At 33.6% G+C, this 20,749-nt stretch overlaps 3 protein-coding genes across 8 annotated transcripts; 2 read left to right on the top strand and 1 right to left on the bottom strand.

Moving 5' to 3' along the window:
- Positions 1–1,635: 1,635 nt before the first annotated feature.
- On the bottom strand, positions 1,636–4,269 carry LOC133670354 (protein PLASTID MOVEMENT IMPAIRED 2). Of its 3 annotated transcripts, none has more exons than XM_062090835.1 (3): positions 4,011–4,269; positions 3,656–3,799; positions 1,636–3,531 (listed from the first exon to the last, which is right to left on the bottom strand). In XM_062090835.1, the coding sequence occupies exons 2-3, from the start codon at positions 3,785–3,787 to the stop codon at positions 1,747–1,749; spliced, it is 1,917 nt and encodes a 638-aa protein (XP_061946819.1). In that variant the 5' UTR covers positions 3,788–3,799; positions 4,011–4,269; the 3' UTR covers positions 1,636–1,746. The 3 variants fall into 3 exon arrangements, with proteins under 3 accessions (XP_061946819.1, XP_061946821.1, XP_061946820.1); XM_062090837.1 differs by having other exon boundaries at positions 1,636–3,528; XM_062090836.1 differs by having other exon boundaries at positions 3,656–3,794.
- Positions 4,270–7,864: 3,595 nt separating this feature from the next.
- Positions 7,865–13,952, top strand: LOC133670413 (NADPH:adrenodoxin oxidoreductase, mitochondrial). Of its 4 annotated transcripts, none has more exons than XM_062090901.1 (14): positions 7,865–8,020; positions 8,151–8,299; positions 8,372–8,476; positions 8,791–8,904; positions 8,989–9,042; positions 9,191–9,307; positions 10,234–10,343; positions 10,434–10,507; positions 10,989–11,050; positions 11,720–11,918; positions 12,359–12,419; positions 12,744–12,811; positions 13,248–13,393; positions 13,476–13,952. In XM_062090901.1, the coding sequence occupies exons 2-14, from the start codon at positions 8,153–8,155 to the stop codon at positions 13,707–13,709; spliced, it is 1,491 nt and encodes a 496-aa protein (XP_061946885.1). In that variant the 5' UTR covers positions 7,865–8,020; positions 8,151–8,152; the 3' UTR covers positions 13,710–13,952. The 4 variants fall into 4 exon arrangements, with proteins under 4 accessions (XP_061946885.1, XP_061946886.1, XP_061946884.1 ...); XM_062090902.1 differs by having other exon boundaries at positions 8,141–8,299; positions 8,381–8,476; XM_062090900.1 differs by having other exon boundaries at positions 8,141–8,299.
- A 4,176-nt stretch (positions 13,953–18,128) lies between these two features.
- On the top strand, positions 18,129–18,630 carry LOC133671355 (non-specific lipid-transfer protein 2-like). The gene has a single exon (XM_062092094.1). It carries the CDS (start codon positions 18,195–18,197, stop codon positions 18,477–18,479), a length of 285 nt encoding a protein of 94 aa, XP_061948078.1. The 5' UTR covers positions 18,129–18,194; the 3' UTR covers positions 18,480–18,630.
- Positions 18,631–20,749: the final 2,119 nt, after the last annotated feature.

Here is a 20,749-nt window from a genome sequence, read left to right as displayed (position 1 = left end):
CTTGATAGAAACATCTTGTCTGAAATGGTCCAACACCAAAACAAGATAGAGAATATCATGAATAATTTTGATGACCTCATTTACCTCACTGGCTTGGATGTGTCCATGTTTTCTCATGTCGATCGTTCTGGATTGGTAAGGAGCCTGTTGTCCAATCATTCATGTTTAGTTGTGTAAATTTCATTTGCAGAATATGTTCTGCTGGCAACATGACTATAAGACACTTCCAAAATCTGATTTCATGTTAGAGCTCTAGACGCGAGGACGCGCCAACAAATACACATTGCCTAGAATTTGGCAGCGATTGACAGCAACAACCTTGCATAGGCAGTGATGAATTCAGTAAGCAGCGTGCAACGGTTCATATGAGTTATTAAGCTCTTGACTTGGCATAGACGTGGGGCTTGGATCATGGACGTTCTAAGTTGACAGCAAACACAACAGAAACTGATAGTTGAGACTACTAGTTGGACATGTAGATCGTGGGTTAGTGGTGGCAGTTATGGATATCCAAATCATGGGAGACTGGTGGTTGAACGTGGGGCATAATTGGGGTTGTTGTACAAGCTGCTAAGATCATGGGAATATGGAGGAGAAACTTTCCAATACTTGCTGAAAAATAGGCCACTAAATTCATAGAGGACATGGTGGAGAAAGTGTCCCAAAAAATAAAGATGATGGTTGTGTCTTGTAACTCACATATCCTTGTCTATAAATAGACTGGAAAGCCTTGGTTATGTAGCATGTAATTTTAATGTATAGCACATACTTATATTGTGTAATTCTTTGTTTATGAAATTAATAAAAGTTGGGAGATTTTCCTATATATTCGGTGTGCTTTGAGTTTATTTATTTGTGTTTGTTAATTGCTTATGACAGGGCAATTATGAAAACCTCTTTGGCTGAATGAAACACATAGTTATAGACAAACATGAGTGAAAAAGGTAAGGTAAGGCTTAGTCTAATCGGACTAGATTGCCATATAGAGCTGAATTATGAGGCGAAAAATCTAACCCTGTGACCCTGATGTGCTCCTCAGTTCTCCTTTTGGTCAACAGAAATTGAGGGAGTATCTAAAAACAGTGGGCATGGGAGCAAACAATGTAGGGGTGAAGTGCTTTTTAGCTTGTGCCAAGAGGAAATCGCAGTTGATCATTTATGTTCAGAGAACTTCAGCGGTAAATCATCTGCTGAACTGCAGTATAAGAGCAATTTTAAAAGTGGGTTGGTGCATACCAGATCCAGAAATGTCTTGAAAACAACCCAAGCATGCTAATAGAAATCAAGAAAATGGTATATCCAAATTCAAAACAGACCACATCAGAAATCTATGATTTAGATTTCCTCACTGAACTATGATTTATTTTTTTGCACAAGAACTTTCATAGCATGTCTGCCTTGTTTAAGACATTCGGTTAACTGGTGAATTCCCTGCACACAATCCGCAGCTATTCTGCATGATTGGTTCACACACAGCCCACAGTTGCTAGTTCCCAATGCATGAGGGTGAAGGCAAATGAAACTTGGAAGACTAGCACTTGTTAGGATCTTTTGTTTCAAATGCTCACTGTATGCAGCTATTTTTTTTTTCTTGAACTGAATCAAAATGTCAAGGAGAAAAAAGATAACAGCACATAGCCGTAACAAATTTGAAACACTTTATGGATCCTTGTCAACTTTTTTTCCCGATGAATAACTTGGCTAAATTTGGCCCGTAACAAATTTGAAACATTTTATCGATCCTTGTCAACTTTTTTTCCCGATGAATAACTTGGCTAAATTTGGCACAATTGTTCTTTTCTTCCTGATAGCAATAGAAGTTGATCTAGGAGTTATCCGAGGAGTCATTCGAACTGATGGAGAACTAGCATTTCGAAGCTTTGAACGTCTTGATGGAGTCAGATTGCCATTAGCTTTCATGGATTTCCTTGGCAATGGCTGTTGCTGGTTCTCGGCTTCTGTATTTTTCTTGCTCACTTGTCTCCATTTTGGAAGCTCTCCCTCTACCATTCTTTTAGCAGATAGTGAACTCTCAGTTCTATATATCTCTTTCTCTTCCTTCACCCTTGTTTCTCTGATGTCTCCATGAGCTAGTTCAATTTTCATCAATATCTCCTTTTCACTGGCTTTCAATGCTTCAATCCATGCCTGAGCTGCTGCTACCTTTTTGTCTGCAATTTCTTCAGCCATGGCTGCATGTCCAGTTAAATACTCGTACTCAAACTTTGAGATAGTAATCGACGAACTATGTTGAGAAGCAGAAGCTCTAGATCTCATGGTGTTCTCAATAACATTTTTCAGATTCTGAAGAGCTGAAGACTCTGACTTTTTGACTGCATCAAGCTCCTGAATTGCGTACTGCAATTTTTCTTCAGTGAGGTCTATTTGAGAATCAGTATTGCGGATTTCAGCCTTGATTTTTGCAGTTTCTTCGCAGATAAGCTTCTTCTCTTTCCTTGCTACCTCGGCTTCGGTCTTCAACTGTTCAAGTGTCACAGACAGACTGGATAAAGTTGATCTTGCCTTCTCCTCAACTGCAGTTGCAGTTTCCAATTTAGACTTTGCTCTCAGGAGCTTTGAATTAAGATTTTGAGCAGTTATATCAGCTTTCTCTTTCACTTTCTTCAACTGAACTGTTTCTTCAATAACATGCTTCAGCTCATTCCTTACGATATCCATTGAGGTCATGAACTGAAAACCCTCTTCCCTAGTTGAAGCCAATTCCTTCTTAGCTGCTTGCAATTCTTCAGTTATGGATTTCAGTAAAGAGGAATCCTCCAATTGCTTTCCTTCCCGAAAACTGCCTCCCAGATGCTTCATGCTGTCATTTCTTTGTACCTTTGCGTCCTTATCTTTAGCAAGCTTTAGTTCATGCTGTATCAAATTCACGTCATATAATGTAACAGCCAATTTAGACTCAAGATCTGTAGAGCTGCTGATTTCCTCTTTGACATTCTTCCTTTTGTTCTTAGTTTCCTGCATTGCGGACGAGAATTCTCTCGCTTCCTTCTCTCTTTGAGCTTGAATTTCTCCAAATTCTTTCAAGGCCTCAATCTGTGCCAACTCAACTAGCACTTGCTCCTCATTTGCCTCATCAATCTTCTTCCTGAGTGCTTCCGCATGGCTCATATTAGACGATAATTTAGAAATTGAGGTTGCTATTTCCTTCTCCGCCCGAGTTTTCGCTTCCAAAACAGAAGCCATCTCAAGCTTAAGTTTACTCAGTTCTTGCTTCACACCTTCCAACTCCCTTATCACTTCTGCATACTGATGGCTCTCATCACTCCCAACAATTAAAGCCATATCTTGGTGCTTACTCAGCTTGTTTAGCCTTTCCATGTCTCTCACCTGAGCTTTTACCTTCAAATTTGATTTCTCAATCTGTAAAACAAGCTCTTTCACCGTTCTTTTCGCCTCCGAGAGCTCTGATTCTGCTTTCACTTTAGCCGACTCCGCAGCCCTTCTATTCTCTTTATATCTAACCAGGTCTCTCTTTGCCATGTGCAGCTCTTTAGCTCTTGAGGAAGACTTCTAAATGAATTCATCAACTCAATATTTACTAATAACACCTCAAACTAACTTACATATAGTGCTTAAAATTAACAAATAAATGGGGTTAATTAGCTGTTCTTAATTATTGTCAGTTTTATCATACCTCAGGCAAATCCATCTGGGCTGGTGTCTTCAGTGAAGAACTACTACTTTCAAGAATTCTTTCTCCATACATATTAACAGCTGCCTTCACTGTCCCAATTCTTCTTCTATCATCAAACACTCTCCTATCCATGTTGTCACTGCTCTATCAAGGAAGAAAAATAAACATTTTCTCAGGCAAAGTCTAGTAACATAGTACTCAAATTGCTACAGATGTTCAACAAAACAGAATCTGGGCCTGCTTCCTTATAACAAAAAAAACACAATCATGCTACACATTATAGTTACAACATAAGAAGAAAATGCAAGAAGTCTTGATAGACAAAACAAATCATATCATCATCAAGAAGACTTACCTCAAAGTGTGCTATATATATCTGTCTAGCTAGATAAATGTGTAGACCATGTTTTGTTAGCTGAAGATTGAAGTGCAGAGCGCTTGCTTGGCAGTGAGAGAGGGAGGGTGGGGGGTGAGTAGGAAATGTTTTTGGTGCCTAAGAAAATGGAAGAATAAGTAGTAACAGATAAAACGGCAATGGAGAGAAAGAGAGTGAGTCCGGATAGTGAGTCCGGATGGTTGGCTGGTATTGGAGGAATCGCTGCCACCTGACGATTATTCCCTTTTAATTGTATAATATAATGTTTTGGAAAATATCGTGGACCCCCAGAATTGGTGAATTTCCAAGGAGGTCCGGATAAATTAGAGCTTTTGTGGTCACAGGCAAAAAAACAAAAAAAAACAAAAGGAAAAAGAAAACATTTGAGCAATTGGATCAAATCCGTCGCTTTATTTGTATAAAGTTTAATTTGCCGATTTGATGTAAACATGTAAAGTATTAAAATATAATCTTTGTTTTCCTTTTTTTTTTGTTGATTTTTTTAGTTTAAATCATGTGACCTTATAAAATTTATTCTTAGTCCAAAGATAAATCTATACTGTCAAATAAAAAAAATAATTTGATAAAATAAAAATAAAAAAATAAAGAGACACCTATAGTTTTTAAACCCGATTTAGTTTAAGGGCCGGGTTTCGGGTTTTGACTGGGTTACCTGAATCAATTTTTTATTTTTGAATTAAAACAAAGTTGTTTTAGTAAAAAAGACGAAAATCAATGGATTACAACAGAGTTTTTAATTAGGTCTTACTGGGTCAACCAAGTCGTCAGGTTACCTCAGATTTTTTCTTTTTTTATTTTTTTTTAAATTCGATCCATTTCCAATTCCGAGTTGGTCGAGTCACAGCTCAACGTGTCAGGCTGGTTCAAAACTATTGAGACACCCATCAGAACAGAAAAAGGGGGTAAATACGAAATATTATATAACCTGTTCATGTAATGCTAGAAGCAGAAATTGAAATTTGAACCGGTGAATACTCTTTCTTGTAAAAGGAATGTATCTCTTACATCTTCCAAATTTGAAGGTATCATGAAATGGCACTGGGTTTCCTTTTAATTCGTCCAATGCATCGATCCGTTTTCAATATACGCTGATTAATTCACATTGTATTGGGCTTTTCACCACTATAATCTTAAGTTGATGAAGTAACTGGATTTCGCCACTGGTGCAGTAGGCTGACGAGGTGGTTTTCATGCTCACAATAAAATATAAGTCTTTTTATCAAAATATAGTACTATATAATATAGAAGGAAAACGAGAATGTTGAGAATGGACGTAATGGAGAAGACGAGCAAGGTGCAAGGAGTTCTATTGGGTAGACTCGTTTTTATTTTGGGTTATTGCTCAAATTTACTTATTCAATGATTCAATGTATTTATATATGTTGATAATGTGAGCTTATCTCATAGAGAGTAGAGAAATTCATGCCAAGTGAAAAAAAAACAAGTTGTTGTTCATTGTACATTTGGTAGGAATGGTTCGCTCTTGATGACGATCGGTGCGAAGGGCTCGTGAGTGATTGGCAAGAGAAGTAATTATCTTTCTTGGTGAGAAAAGGTAGGTGTCATGCTAAGAGTTTATAAGCAAGTCTGATGCCGTACTGATTTTCTTTCTTGGAGCTCATCACTTTTTTTCTTGTGGGGGTGTGCCTGGCATTGACTTAGAGCAAGCTTGTTCAAGCTGGGAGCAGTTGTTCGGAAAAGAGAGAATTTTCTTAGGCTAGAGACATTCTATTGGGTTGGAGAGTAGTCCTTTGAACTGGAGAGCACTCCCTTAAGTAGGAGGGTAGGATTAGAGAGGATTAATCCGGTTAAGTGATTCAGGGGTTGAGATGGAAAATTGTAGAAGAAGCAATGACTAAAAGATGGGAGAAAACTTGTTGGAGTCTGTAATACATGCTCCAATATGTGAGACTAGCCCACCACTTGTGGCGATGCATGAGGGAGTGCTTGGTCTTCGATGGTGGTTTTTAGAGTTACTGGTCCGTCTTGTCAAGATCTTCATAGTATGCGATGCATGTGCTGATCGGAGCTTAGTGTGTCTTCGATGTCCCTTTTTTTTTTTTTTTTCTTTTCTCCTACATCAATTCACATGGTTTTTTCTCTTCTCTCCTGTGTGCTTCATGCCTTACTGATGTGTGCGATGATGGTAATCTCTATATATAATCAATACCAAAGCATCATCAACATTCTTCCAAGTTGGTTGATCTAAGAAAAATTGCATATGAGATTGAAAATCAATGACGTATTGTTCAAGTTGTTGATGTAGTTGGTTCAAATTTTGAATGAGTTGGTAACAATAAAAGGGATTAGTGGTGGTGTAACAATTAGCAAGGTGATCCCACGAAGTTTTGGTAGTATCAAATCTATCAAAGTGAAGATTGATCGATGATAATTTGATGATTTTTTTCTAGCCCAGTCATCTAGGTGCTCAATAAATTTGACATCAACTTTACCTTCATCTTTGATCGGTGTGGATTTAGTGATATCACCGGTGACATAATATCAAATTCTCCGACCCTTAAGAAAAGTACACATGGATTGTGACCATAAACTATAGTTGTCCCATCTAACACAACATGAATAAGGTAAGAGACATCTGATTCGTCCATGGTTGCAAGAATGGCAGAATGGTAGTGTCGAGATCAAAATATGGGATCATTAGTGTTTGCTCGTAGTGGCTGGCAGTGTATAAACCAACAAATTCTTGGTTTGATCATAGAAAAATGAACTTGAAATTGATAAAGGAAATGAGATTGTTAGTCGTCGTGAATATTGTAGCTACATGGTTTTAATTGTTTTTTATTATATAAACGTAGGTGTCTGGATCAGTTTGCGTGTACCTCGACTAATCCCACGAATCCTGAAATTAAAGACTATATAAGCCTCTAGTGGCCCTGAGATTTGTGGGACTCGAATTGGTGACCTTTAGAAAGCAAACCTAAAACTTAACTAGTTGAGTTACACCCCTTAGATTAAATTATTTTAATTGTTGTAAAAGCATATGATAAATGATAGTTGAAACAGATTCATGTTACAAAAACTTTCATTTTATAGGTTTCCAGTTTTACCTTACATTGACTTCCAAAATGCTTAACAACATAATACATGACAGTCAACTATATCAACTTGTTGCCATGGATTTGCGATATATGCTGAAAAACACAAAAAGAAATCCCTCCCCCAAAACAAGAAAAGCAAACCAGTCAAATGGAGTCGTCAATCACAGAAAACAGAGAGTAAAATGAATTCAAAAAAGAAAAAGAAAAGTGCAGACATTCTGCTATGACATTCTGTGAAGAAGTATGTATGTATTATGCAAGAATTTTAATGCAGTGTAGAGTCTCTCTATTTTGCTCTTTTTATGATAATGCCGTATTTGGTTTAGCATCAGACAGAAACCATTAATTGTAAGGGACTGCAGCAGCATTTGTGGACTGTTCTTCTAATCAAAGTGCACAAATCATTACACAATCCTTGAATTGAACTTATTGTTGCAGCAGCACCCGCAGGCTGTCCTGCTCAACCCGTAATTGATCAGGATAATAAATTAAACTAGATTTTATAAAATATAATGACAATTTTTCTTGCTAATAACAACAGATTGATGGTTAGAATTTTTCTTGCTAGATTTTACCCTGCTTTTTATTTATTAACTTTTAAAGGTACCATTTAGCTTAGATAGAACATAGCAAGGCCTATACCCATTAAAATCCATAAAATGTCAACTTGCAGCTGCAGCCCATGATGCCCATTTAGCTCAGGGACTGTTTGGTTATTAGATTTTAAAAAAAATTAAATTTTTATATATTAAATATTAAAAATAAACTTAAAAAATAAACAATTTCTGTCGCTACCGTAAACGCCCTCTCGGTAATACGGCGGTGATTCAAATCCAAAAACATAAGGAAAGAAAAAGTTCACTGCTCTCTTACAGTTCAGCTGCCGACCACTACCTCACCTCAAACCAGGTTAGAAAGAAATTTTTTGTTTCTTTCTTTATTTATTTAATTTGTTTAGATTAAAGTTAATGGATATGGAATTAATTAGGGTTTTTACATGCTAAAATAATCTGAGAATTTTCTGCTTAGAAATTCCCAGAAATGGCAATATTTGATCGAGCAATCAGACGGCTTTCATTATCATTATCAAGAAGAAGAAGCAGCTTAAGCTTCTCAACACTTTCATCCAATCCTCTACGAGTCTGTGTTGTTGGAACTGGCCCTGCTGGCTTCTACACTGCTGAAAAGGTGATTACAAATTAAATGCACTGTTTCTTAATTTTTCGAGCCTAAATTACAATCATTATTAAATGTAATTAGATGTTGAAGGCGCATCAAGGAGCTGAAGTTGATATCATAGATCGTTTGCCCACACCTTTCGGCTTAGTCCGCTCTGGCGTGGCACCTGACCACCCCGATACTAAGGTCATTTTTTTTTTTATGTTTCATTCTTTATACAACTTATCCAATTTTTAGTTCTATTCGTAGAATTTTCGTGGAGAAGAAATGCATTTACTTTTAATATTTTGATTATGTTTTACAGTTCTGATTTTGCTATTTTTAAATATTTTAGTCAAATGGTGATGGCTCAGCGTTACCTGTGTCTAGCAAATTCGTTTTTTTAATTTTTTTTCTATTTGAAATAGTTAAATTTGATTTTAAATTTCTGTTGCTAGTATTAGTTTTGGTGCAAAATAATTGTCTTAATTGAGCTTAGTATACCAGAAAACTTGCTACAGATTGTGATGAACCAGTTCTCAAAGGTTGCGCAACATGAACGGTGCTCCTTTTTTGGAAATGTCACTCTTGGGTCCTCTGTCTCTCTTTCAGAACTTCGTGAGCTGTATCATGTGGTGAGTTAATAGTACTTGTTTTTAGTTTGCATTTTATCTCGTATGCTTGATTAGTTTTGCTAACTTTGTAAATGCTATGTGCAGGTAGTGCTTGCTTACGGTGCTGAGAGTGATAGAGCTCTAGGTATTCCAGGAGAAGTATGTCCAATAAAAGTCGACACTAATATATATATATATATATATAATTACTTTTAATGCCTCTTTTTTTGTAATTGTTATGGCTGCATAGAGTTGCAATTCCAGTTGTTTATATCTTCCCTCTTCTGTACTCTTTTCTTTGTTGTAGTATTTGTCAGGGATACACTCTGCTAGAGAATTTGTTTGGTGGTATAATGGGCACCCAGATGGCAAAAACTTGAGTCCTGATTTGAAGAGCACCGATACAGCTGTTATTCTAGGCCAGGTAGTCAGAATATTGCTATTGTTTTCACCAAAGTGGCATTAAAGATTTTAAAGATGATTTACGGGTGACCAAACCACAAAACTCTGAATTAGATATACAATGCTGATTTGCTATCAGACATAATCTTGGAAACGGGGAAATGCTATTAACTATAAGGGAATTGGTTAAGATGAGGTCAATATGACCTCTTAGAAGGTGATTTGGTCTGTTCTGCATTGTGCAATTAATCTTAAATGATGGATTTGTTCAATGGAAATAAGTTAGGACATGATGATGCTATAGCTGAAAGAAATGAGTGGAAACATGATTTTGTAAGCAAGATAAATAAGATAATTACTTAAAAACTACAGTGGTAGATGCCTTTAATGAGTTTAAACTTGCCTTGTTTTTTCTGCTGAAAGATGCGAAAGGCACAGTTTCCTAGCAATAGAAAATTCTGTTTGTAGTAAGTTTAGTACTTTATGCTTTCTTTTTCTCTTGTAAGTTGAAACCAGGTTAGGGTTACACATGCATGGTGTGTCAGTTAGCTTAGATTCTGATGCTGGAATTTCATTGGTTGTTTAAATGGAAATTATGCTATTGCGAGTAACACATTCCATGAGGGGTGGTGCTAAGTTTATGTTACCATCATAAGTTGTACAGTAGCCTTGACAAATTTGAAATATCCATTCAACATGTTTAAGATTTCAGAATGCTGAGGATGATTTAAGCTCTTTTCTTTGTCATGTCATGCTTGTCAGGTGTTTTCTCATTTGTAAGTACGCTAGACTTTCATTATATTCAACAGTGTGTTTAAATAATCCCTAAATTATAAATAGCAGCTCCCTTTAGGTTAAAACACCTTTCATCCTGCCCTTCCCAGGAAGTCTGCGATACCAAAATACATACGACACTTTCCCATGACAATTCTCTAATGATTTTCTCAGGGCAATGTAGCGCTTGATGTTGCCCGTATCCTCCTACAATCAACATCAGTGCTGGCAACAACTGATATTGCCAGTCATGCTTTGGAAGCTCTAGAGCAGAGCTCTATAAGGTTTTTTTATCAAACTATTTGACAGGGATCAGACAGATCTGTTGCTAGCTTTTTAGGTTATCGGTGGTAATGCTCTAAATATAATTGCAGAAAAGTATATCTAGTTGGAAGACGTGGACCAGCCCAAACAGCTTGCACTGCGAAAGAGCTAAGAGAAGTTCTTGGTAATTCTTAGCTTGCTGTCATTTATACTTGTATCCGTTATATGTTGATTTGAATTTTTAAGGCATGCTGAAGGATTTTTATCAAACATGATGATGGGACTAAAGGATTGTTCTTTGACCCATGTCTTGTCAAAATGTGATTCTGAGCTAAGAGAACTGATCCTTTTTTTGTTTCAAATGTGATTTTTCATTATGAAGATAAGTCTATGTGCAGCATTAAGAAATTATTATTTATACCAATTATTTATTTTGAACATGTGCTTTACTGAGTATGTGATATGCGTGTTCTCTGTTTGATTGTTTGGCACACAAATCCAAGGCATTGACTTGAACATTTGATTTGAATGGTTGTAGTTGATGTTAAATAAAATTTATTGCCGACTATATGCAATGACTTTGTTGATATGCTTAGTCAGAGGTCTTTGGTGGTTTTACTTTCTTACATTTGAACACCATTGCTGATATTTTGTTATTGCTGTAGGTATTAAAAATTTGTGTATTCACATCAATGAAGTTGATTTACGAAAAAGTCCAGAAGATGAGGTAGGCATCAATGTTATTCATCTGTGTGCTTGTTTAATGGACGTGTTCTTTATTTGTTTTTCTTTCTAGCAGAATATATCATAATGACTGCCACTACCACTGCTACTATTATTATTTTCTTATTCTTGTGGTGCCTTTTAATGCATTTCTGTTCTAAAATAGTCAAATTCAAACTGAAATTATCCAAATTGCACTCATTCTAGTGTAATTGAGCAATCTCTTCATGCCCATAGTAAATATGTTAGAAATTACACTTTGAAACATTATTCAACTTCCATCCAAATTGTAGCAGTGATAACCAAACTTACATACTGTATTGCTACTGGACGTGGTCAACTAAATTGGAATGGCTGTGAGATTGACAAAATATGGTACCACTGTTAGGATGGCTGAAAGAAAAAAAAATTGTTTTTATAATTATGCATGCTGAGTGCTTCTGACTTGGATAATTTGAAGGACCCAGAATCCAATGAAGAAAGAAAAGGTGAAATATTTTTGAAAACACAACCAAGATTTTGTCTCTCTAGCCTAGGTCTTATTTAGTGGTGAAATAATACTTTTAGGCACCAACTTGATTAAATTCTTCTGTCTTTCGGGTTTCGTCTCTATACTCTTAGTGCCTAATCTCTTTTATTAATGGCTCTGTCTTTATGCATTCTTTTGGCAAAGGAAGTGCTAAAAAATAATCGAATCCATAGGAGGGTTTATGAGTTGCTTTCAAAAGTAGCTGCTTCAGCACCTTCTCATCCTAGTTCAAGTCAGCGTGAACTGCACTTTGTTTTCTTCCGGAAACCTGATAGGTTTCTAGATTCAGGTGAAGGCAGTGGTCGTGTTGCTGGTGTGCATTTTGAGAAGACAATGCTTAAAGGTGCTTTTCTCTCTATAAATGGTGGTTGTATATGGGTCTTCTTGTGTGCCTCTTTGTTTACATGTTTAAAAAACGTTTTACTTGTAGTTGTTGGATATTGTTATGTTGCAGTACAGCATTGTCCCACCTAATGCGTCTTGCACAACATTTGAACCGAAGTTTGTTGTGTGCTTATCATCATAATACTCAGAATGATGTTGTCAGCAATTAGACCTTGTCTTACAGTCGAGAAAATTAGCGTTTTATTTTTCACTTCAATTATAATTATGAATGAGATTGTTTGAAGTTCCATGGGAAAGAAATGTCAGCTGTCTAAACAAAGATTGCACTGTTCCATGTTCTCATCCAATTTAGTTTCATTACTCCAGTGTTAAATTCCATGTTCTCTGCCAATTTAGTTTCATTACGCCAGTGTTAAATTTGCTTACTCTATTTTGCAGCTGTTGGCCCTGGAAAGCAGATTGCTTTGGGTACTGGATCATATGAGGACCTTGACTGCGGGTAATTTTTTCCTTTTAATTGTTAACTTTGCTAGTTATATATTTTGCCATGTTAATCTGTGCCTCTTATGAGCATGTTTTCTGATATAAATACAATTACTTTTAACTTCACATGGTGCTATAATGAAGATGGGTTTGGTCATTGCTTGACCAGAAATGTGAATAGTTGTAAATTAATTTGTCTTAGGTGACATGATTCATGTACCGTTGTATGATAAAGGAATTCAACAGTTTGTAGAGGACAAAAGTTATTTTGATTATGTTGAACCAATTCATTGGTATGATCTATTGCTTACAATTTTGCAATGTCCATTTCTGTTTGCAGGTTGGTGCTAAAGAGCATTGGTTATAAATCAGTGCCAGTCGATGGTTTACCATTTGATCATGAAAAAGGTATTTGAAAAGAAAAAAAGGACGGTGTACCCTTTCTGCTCATTATTGTTGGGTGTGTTATTTTATCCATGAAAAGCTGTATAAAGCTGGCTAAGTGAAATGGTCTTGGAAACAGCTTGAGGTTTTCATCCAAAGTTGCTTTGATCAATTATTTAGCTCAACATGTTTGCAAAATCCTAGAAGAAACTTTTTAAAATTTAAGCAACGAGAACTATAATGAACAAGGTCAGGAGGCTTTGTCCGATTCTTATACTAGTCATTTTAAATTTTGAATTTTTTTTACAGATCTATAGTTGTGTGTGTACTGGTTCAAAACAAGCATCTGGCAAAACCATCTCTAGGACTCGGTTGCTTGTATAACTTTCCCTACTGAAGTTTCTAAGTATGTGATTGTGTAAACTGATTTTCCATCCTCCTCTCGTGGCTTCTTTTCCAGGTGTGGTTCCAAATATTAAAGGTCGTGTTCTTGCTGATAATTCAGGAGATCCTATGCTGCTCGAGAAAGGTCTGTATGTGTGTGGCTGGTTGAAGAGGGGGCCAACTGGGATTATTGCTACGAATCTCTACTGTGCTGAAGAAACAGTAAGTTGCATCCCACTATGCATCCCAGTTCGTTTTCATTATTTAGAAGCCTTGCTTGAATCACTAAGCTGCTGCACGATAGGTGGCAAGTATATCAGAAGATGTTCATCAAGGAGAGATAGCATCCGCATCTACCTTGCCAAAGCCTGGCCGACAGGGACTCCTTCAGTTGCTTGATAATAGAGGTGTTAGAGTTGTTCCATTCAGCGCCTGGGAAAAGATCGACTCTGAAGAGAGAAGGCTTGGGAACTTGAGAAGTAAGCCTAGAGAAAAATTAACCACATATGAGGGCCTACTGAAAGCTGCCACAGAGTGATATATGCATCAATTTTGAGGTCAAATGCATTCTTTTTTTCTTTTGAACAAGTAAATGTGACTTCAATTTTTACTTCTTCATCATCGATTACCTCCTGGGTTGAAGCCCAATATCCAGCCAGCCTCTTTTTGGTTCCGACTTTAAGTGTACTATTTGTTCTCTTTCTCAATTTGTAGACATAAAAAACAAGTGCACCTAGACAAAGCTTGGTCTCTGAAATTTAAGATTGAAGAAATTATCTGATTGGTTGTCTAAAAAAGAGGAGGAAATGTCTGATTTTAGCTGTCAAAATAAAAGGGGGTGGGGGGGGAGGATGATTGGGCAACATATCAATGACTAAATGAATTGATTATCATTCATGTATAATGATTCTCCTATTTTTTAAGAAAAAAAACTTTGTGCTGAAGCCATTTTGTTGTGTTATGATGTGTATTGTACTCTTAAATTATTTGAATTAAAATTATCACTTTGGTAAATTAAAAAAAACAAATAAATATTTTTTTAACTAAATGAATTGATTAAAAAATAAATCTTTTAATTTAAAAAAAAAACACATAAATATCATTAAAAAAAACACGAGCAAAGAAGAAACAATTAACAAAATATCGTATGATTTTTCTTAGTAAATAGAATTATTAAATAATTTAATTAACATCCATACAAGTTGAGATTAATATATTTAAAACAAAATAATTGAGGTTCATTAATATTAATAAAAAAACTTAAAGTTATTAGTTATATTATTAATTATTAAATATTAATTAATTAATGTGTATAAAATAAAATAAAATGATTGAAATTACAAATGAAGTATTAGTTTGATAAAGATGAATAGTTAATATTAGCCTCGCTGCTAGTGCTTTACTATTGGGCTAAACTATTTTTTATGTAAAGTAAAATATGATGTTCGTGTGTTAAAATGAGGTAAAAAAGAAACATAAAAAAATTAGTTTTTATTAATTTAAATTAGCATGATAAACCTATAACTATAATAATTAGGTCGAGTCAACTGTTAAACTTGCAACCTAGACATACACAATATGCTGGTGTCTCTAGGTGTTGTACACATGACTATTTTTTTTGTTTGGTTTTTTATATTTAATCAAATATTAAATTGTTTCTAATATGGCATATTAATATAAAAAAATACCTTTAGAAAAAGACAAAAAAAGCCACTTAAGATCATTTTTAATTTTTTAATTTTTAATAGTATTATCGTTTCACTGTACTTTTAATTTTTATTTTATTTTTTATATTTGGTTAGATATGAAATTGTCTCTCATCTTATATAATAATAACAAAAAAAACATTTTGAAAGTACCAAATTATCCTTTGATGCCGGTATTAAAAAATTTTCTTTTAAAAGCATTTCGGTCTTTTTACTGTGTTTTTTAAGAGAAAAAAATACATAATTTCTCAAGATCAATTTGAAAATAACTATTTCACCACATAAAAAAAACTTCAATCTCTCAATAACTACTTATAAGTTATAAGCTTTCTGGTGAGAGGATCAAATATATTATTATATTGTTGTATTTATCTAATCAATTTGAACTTTTGTTATTAATAATAATAATAATAATACTAGAACTGCAAATGAAGATACGAGGGCCTTAGATTTAAAGATAAGGCACTAAACGAAGCTTGATGAATTTAGGAATGATAAATGACGTTCTTCTTCACCATTCAGGGATGAGAGCATGAAGTTGAAGTGTGAACCCGCAAAAGCAGCCAGAAACAGGGTCTTGCGTACCGACAAATGAGGGATGTGACACATTAATTACTCACAAACACTAAATGACATGGCATTTACGTCTTCTTCACCAATATGTGTTTTTTTTTATGTCATCATTTCAAGAATAAATTTAAGTTAAATTGTTTGGAAGCGTTATAAAAAATTTAAATTTTTTTTATTAAAATTTAATATGATTTATATTTTTTAAATTGTTTTGATGCGCTGATGTCAAAAATAATTTTTAAAAAATAAAAAAACATCATTAACATACATTTCGACACAAAAAATTATTTGAAAAACAACTACTGCTACACTGTCAAACATAAATTATTAAAGTAAAAAAAAACATAAAATAGATACTGCTACACTGTCAAACATAAATTATTAAAGTAAAAAAAAAAAACATAAAATAGATAGTGATTTCAAAGTTTATGAAAAAAATTTATTTTTATCTTTCTACTTTCCTAACTACAAATTTTCAATTCCTTAAAATTTATAAAAATTAATTTTAGTGCAAAACTTTATTTCTTTTATTTTTTTAATCTCTAGTTACATAGAAGAGAGAGAAATAATGATTGAATTTTGACAATAAAAAAAGTTTGATGACACCGATTTCAACCATGAAAAAAATTGACCTTAGTGTTCACTGGTTCCATTAGATAATAAAAATTTAGTTTGGGTGTTATTTTTCGAATTGAAGTTGTTTGAAAAAGTATATTTGACTTCGAGAGATTTTTAGATTTCGAGATAATTTTTTATTTTTAGACTGATATTTTGATTGTCTTAAAGCATGAAAGGTTTATATGGATCTTTAGATTGTTTTGTAGATGTTTTTAGATTAAAAAAAAGGCTGAAAATAAATTTTAAAGGTTGAAATACTCAAGCTTTGATTTTTCAATGGCCCTCGAGTCGTCAAAACTAGAGAAGTAAATGGGTTGTTTGATTGTTTATATATATAAAAATTGGTTGGGTGTACAATGCATTGTTCGCCTAGCCAAGAAAAAAAATTAGCTAGGCAGGCACACAGACTTACCCTTACTCTAAGTCCAGAATCGGTTCATTAGAAGGAGTCTTCTTTTTATTTTTTTCATTGTCTTTTGAAAATTATACTTTTTATTTTTATTTTTTAATATTTAATTAATTAAAATTAATTTTTTTAATTTATTTTGATTTGACAAGTACACTCAGGGCTTGAAATTTTTCCATGTAGAAGAAATTGTATTGTTAGTGGAAAAATCAGTTTTGGGGAGCTATGATGACTTTGGTTGGTGTGTTATGTCATGGTTATTGTTGTTAAAACAATTCAATTAATACAAATATTATGTAACATTTGTGTGATGCATAAAAATGTTGGTGATTGTTTGCCATTGGCATATAAAAAGGGACATGCTGTGCATAAAAAATCATGTGTATGAAAATTTTGTATGAGCGGCTCATGGGAACCTGAAAACAACACATAGAAGAGCGTCTCAGGTAGATTTGATTAGGTTGAGGCACTGTGGTTTTGGATTGAATTTTGGATGCAACACTCCCAGCCACTTACAGCCACTTCGGCTCTGAATGCCCAAACAATTGGAATTTTTTTTTTTTTTTTTTTTTTTTTAAGAATGTAATCTTTCTTTTTACCAATAGTCATATTCTCAAAATGTTATAAAATATATTTAAGTAGATGATACTAAGCCAAGTTGAAGGAAACCTTTAAGGAGATAATTGTAAGGTATAAAACAAAAATGTTATTCTTAGTAACACATAAATAGTTGCAATTATATTTATTAAATCTAGCTTGGAAGTTAATCAAAATAAGAGATAAGGTCATAAATAACCTAAGTTGACTCGAAAAAAATAATTTTAAAAAATTGAGTACAAATCACTCTAGTTTCTCCTTATATCTAAGTCCAAAAATAAATAAATAATGCAAATCTCTTCCAAAATCCACTTTGCTAAAAATTTTAATAATAAAATAAAATAAATAAAATAACAACATGCTAACAAAAGCAATTAATTAACAAACACTTCAGCATAATTTGACAGAAGCAACTAAGAAAATTACAAGTTCAAATGACAAAACAATTATCTGATTATAAATTTAAATCCTATATTTTTTAATAGATACTTTATCACAAACAACATTATAATATTATAGTTCAAGTTTGATATAAAAACACATTAAAAACCAATGCAACACATTCAGATCCATCCCTGTGAACACCTTCACTTTGGTACAATAAATATATTGAGCTCTTCCTTGTTCAAATAAGTAAAATTTAAATAAAGTATCAATGAGATTGAGTCAATCTTATTAATATCTATCAAAACATCATTGTACTTCTCTATAACTTTATTATTACAATTGTCATCAATCTTATTAAAATTTATTAAATTTATAATTAAAACATAATTAATAGATAAATATTACTATGTTATACAACATTTTATTTAAAACAAATTAATAAAGTGTCAATCATTCATTATCTTTATTGGAAGTATTTTTAATAATCAACGTTGAGAGATGTCCGAGGGAACATGTAGTGTCTACAGCCATTGACAAGAAAGAAATGAGGTTTAGAATTTAGAAACTACACGTTAAAATGGCAGGACCCAAAAGTTTGGCTACACATGCTTGACTTATTGGCCCCCGTGAACTTGATTCACCATCACCTTTCTATAAATTGTTGGGCAAGATCATGGCTTGATGCATCATTTCTTGTGTGCCAAAGGGAAAAAAAATAGCAGCAGCAAGATTACTGAAGATGAAGATTGCGTCTTTTTTCATGATTGTGATGGTGGTCACGACGATGTTACTAGCTGAAGCACAAGTGTCACATGCACAGACATGTAACCCAGGGCAGTTGAGCCCATGCCTAGGAGCAATCATGTCCTCTACACCACCCTCCACCACTTGCTGCAGCAAATTGAAGGAGCAGAAGCCTTGTCTCTGTGGATACCTCAAGGATCCGAGCCTCAAGCAGTTTGTTTCCTCTCCTGGTGCTAGAAAGGTTGCTAGCGCTTGTGGCGTTCCCTACCCTAGTTGCTAATTGTTATGAATATTATATAATGGTATATATGAATAGTGTTATATATATATCATCCGAAATAAATGATCAAGGAAAATATGGAGATCAAGCTGTGCTACAAAATCTCTACGATCAATAAATTAACTAGTTTGTGATAGATAAATGTTATGAATATTATTCTTCTATGCTTTTATTTTTTTTTAGATATCAAAGCTTGAACCCTGGTCGGATGAATGCATGCCAAATTTTCCATGTTTTTTTTTGGACAATAAGAGTTGTCAACCATGTTGGATGGTTAGAGTTACGACCCCTGAAGCCCTAGCTACGGGACCAAACGGCTACAGAGCTTCCTCTCTTTTTTTCCCTCTCAGAAATGTTATTATGAATAAAAAATATCATAATTGTTTTTACTTTTGTTATTGGAATCTTAATTTTATCAAATCACCGGAGATGTACTAAATTTACTCCTAGTTTTATAATATATTGATGGAAATAAAAGTTGAAGTAATTATGAGCTCTCAAAGATTTAATTAATAAGATTTTATTAATATTTAAGAGTTGTCATGGATAAACCACGGATTATCTAGCTATATCATACCAAGAGGCTTTTAAGATCTTATTTGAGGCTCTTAAGATCTTATTTGAGAATATAATCTAGAGAATTCTTGTTCTGTGCAGCCATTAGAGTAAATCAAGGAATAATTAAGCAAGATTATTTGAAGGTCTTCTAATTAAAAAAATCAAATATTTTATAATTTTAGTTTTCGGCCTCTCTGTTTTAGTGGGGCTGAAGATATCATCATCATCATATGTCCTCTTATCTGGCGAAAATAAATTAGTTTTTTATGTTATTTTTTATAAACAACACTACTGGTAAAATTATATATATATATATATATATATATATATATATATATATAATGAACTAAATCTCCTTTCTATAAAGGCCATTCCAATCAGTACCTCAAATACTAACATACTCTACACTTACATATCATCATACAAAGAGTTTTTCCTTTCCTTTTAATTTAATATTGCATGCTGAGCTATCAATGGTAATTGATAGGCTATAGGTCCACGCATTTCTATAACTTCAAAGAGGTTGATATATTTCAGTGTTAACTTTTCTTTTTTTCCTCTTTGAGGGCAAAACTTTCAAGAACACTTGATCTCTTACCTCAAAATTCAAACTTCTTCTAAACTTATCAATATAACTTTTCTACATATCTTGAACCCTTTTCATTCATGACCTAATTATTTGGATCTTATCTATAATCATTTGCACTAGTTCCAACCCTAATGATTTCCTTTCACCTACATCATCAATCCCAACTTAAAGGAAGGTTGACACTTTTTCTCATAAAATACTTCAAACTATAGTTTTGAAACTCGATCCGGTCTGGCTGGTCGACTCAGGACTCGGAGCTGAAACCGGACCGGGTTTAAAAAAAATAAAAAAAGTCAAAACTCGGAGTGATCTGGCGACCCAATATGACTCGGTCAAAAACTCGGTTGCAACCCGTTAACTTTTGTTTTCTTATTAAAACAATATCGTTTTGATTTTTAAAAAAAACCAGAATTGACCCGAACAATCTGGTGATCCAGTCAAAACTCAAAATTCGGGCTGGATTTAAAAATTATGCTTCTGCCATGTTGATTATGACCTAAAAGCTATTATTGTAGGCAAATTCTACTGATAGCAAGTGTTTCTTCCAGCTTCCTCTATAACTTAGAGAACAAGGCTTAAAAAGATCTTTCAGTATATGAATGGTCACCTTTAACTGTTTATCGGTCTGAGAATGAAATATAATGTTTATTTTTAATTTTGTCCCTGGAGCATGCATGATGTATATTCAAGGAGATAAAAGATAGGTTTAGATAAGTCTCCGAGAGTGTTTGATATTTTATTTCAACATTTCTTAGCTATTTATGGTCTAACAATATAGCCTAATAATAGCTAAACAATATAGCCTAACTAGAATTCTATTAAAAATAAAATAACTGATAAAAATAATCCTAATTTATATTAAGACAAAATCTAAGACAGTTTATTCTATCAAAACTTGGAATTTTCTAGGGGGTATTTCGAAATGTGGCTGTGATTATTTTTTTGAAAGTATTTTTCGTTTATAAATACATCAAAATAATATATTTTTTTATTTTAAAAAAATTATTTTTAACATTAACGCATCAAAATGATATGAAAACACTAAAAAATATTAATTTTAATTAAATAAAAATTAAATATTTTTAAAACACAAAAATAGTCGGAAGATAAATAAGAGATTCTA

Source organism: Populus nigra, chromosome 13 (genome assembly GCF_951802175.1).
Source record: "Populus nigra chromosome 13, ddPopNigr1.1, whole genome shotgun sequence".
Classification (NCBI taxonomy): Eukaryota; Viridiplantae; Streptophyta; class Magnoliopsida; order Malpighiales; family Salicaceae; genus Populus; species Populus nigra.
This window is presented reverse-complemented; position numbering and strand designations above follow the sequence as displayed.

What these genes read in the sequence shown, in the direction of transcription:
- LOC133670354 (XM_062090835.1), bottom strand. Translation starts at nt 3,787, where the DNA reads ATGGATAGGAGAGTGTTTGATGATAGAAGAAGAATTGGGACAGTGAAG. An exon ending in CCCAGATGGATTTGCCTGAG is followed by an intron (nt 3,532 to 3,655) that starts GTATGATAAAAC and finishes GAATTCATTTAG; the next exon opens with AAGTCTTCCTCAAGAGCTAA.
- LOC133670413 (XM_062090901.1), top strand. Translation starts at nt 8,153, where the DNA reads ATGGCAATATTTGATCGAGCAATCAGACGGCTTTCATTATCATTATCA. An exon ending in TTCGTGAGCTGTATCATGTG is followed by an intron (nt 8,905 to 8,988) that starts GTGAGTTAATAG and finishes TGCTATGTGCAG; the next exon opens with GTAGTGCTTGCTTACGGTGC. An exon ending in CTAGAGCAGAGCTCTATAAG is followed by an intron (nt 10,344 to 10,433) that starts GTTTTTTTATCA and finishes ATATAATTGCAG; the next exon opens with AAAAGTATATCTAGTTGGAA.
- LOC133671355 (XM_062092094.1), top strand. Translation starts at nt 18,195, where the DNA reads ATGAAGATTGCGTCTTTTTTCATGATTGTGATGGTGGTCACGACGATG.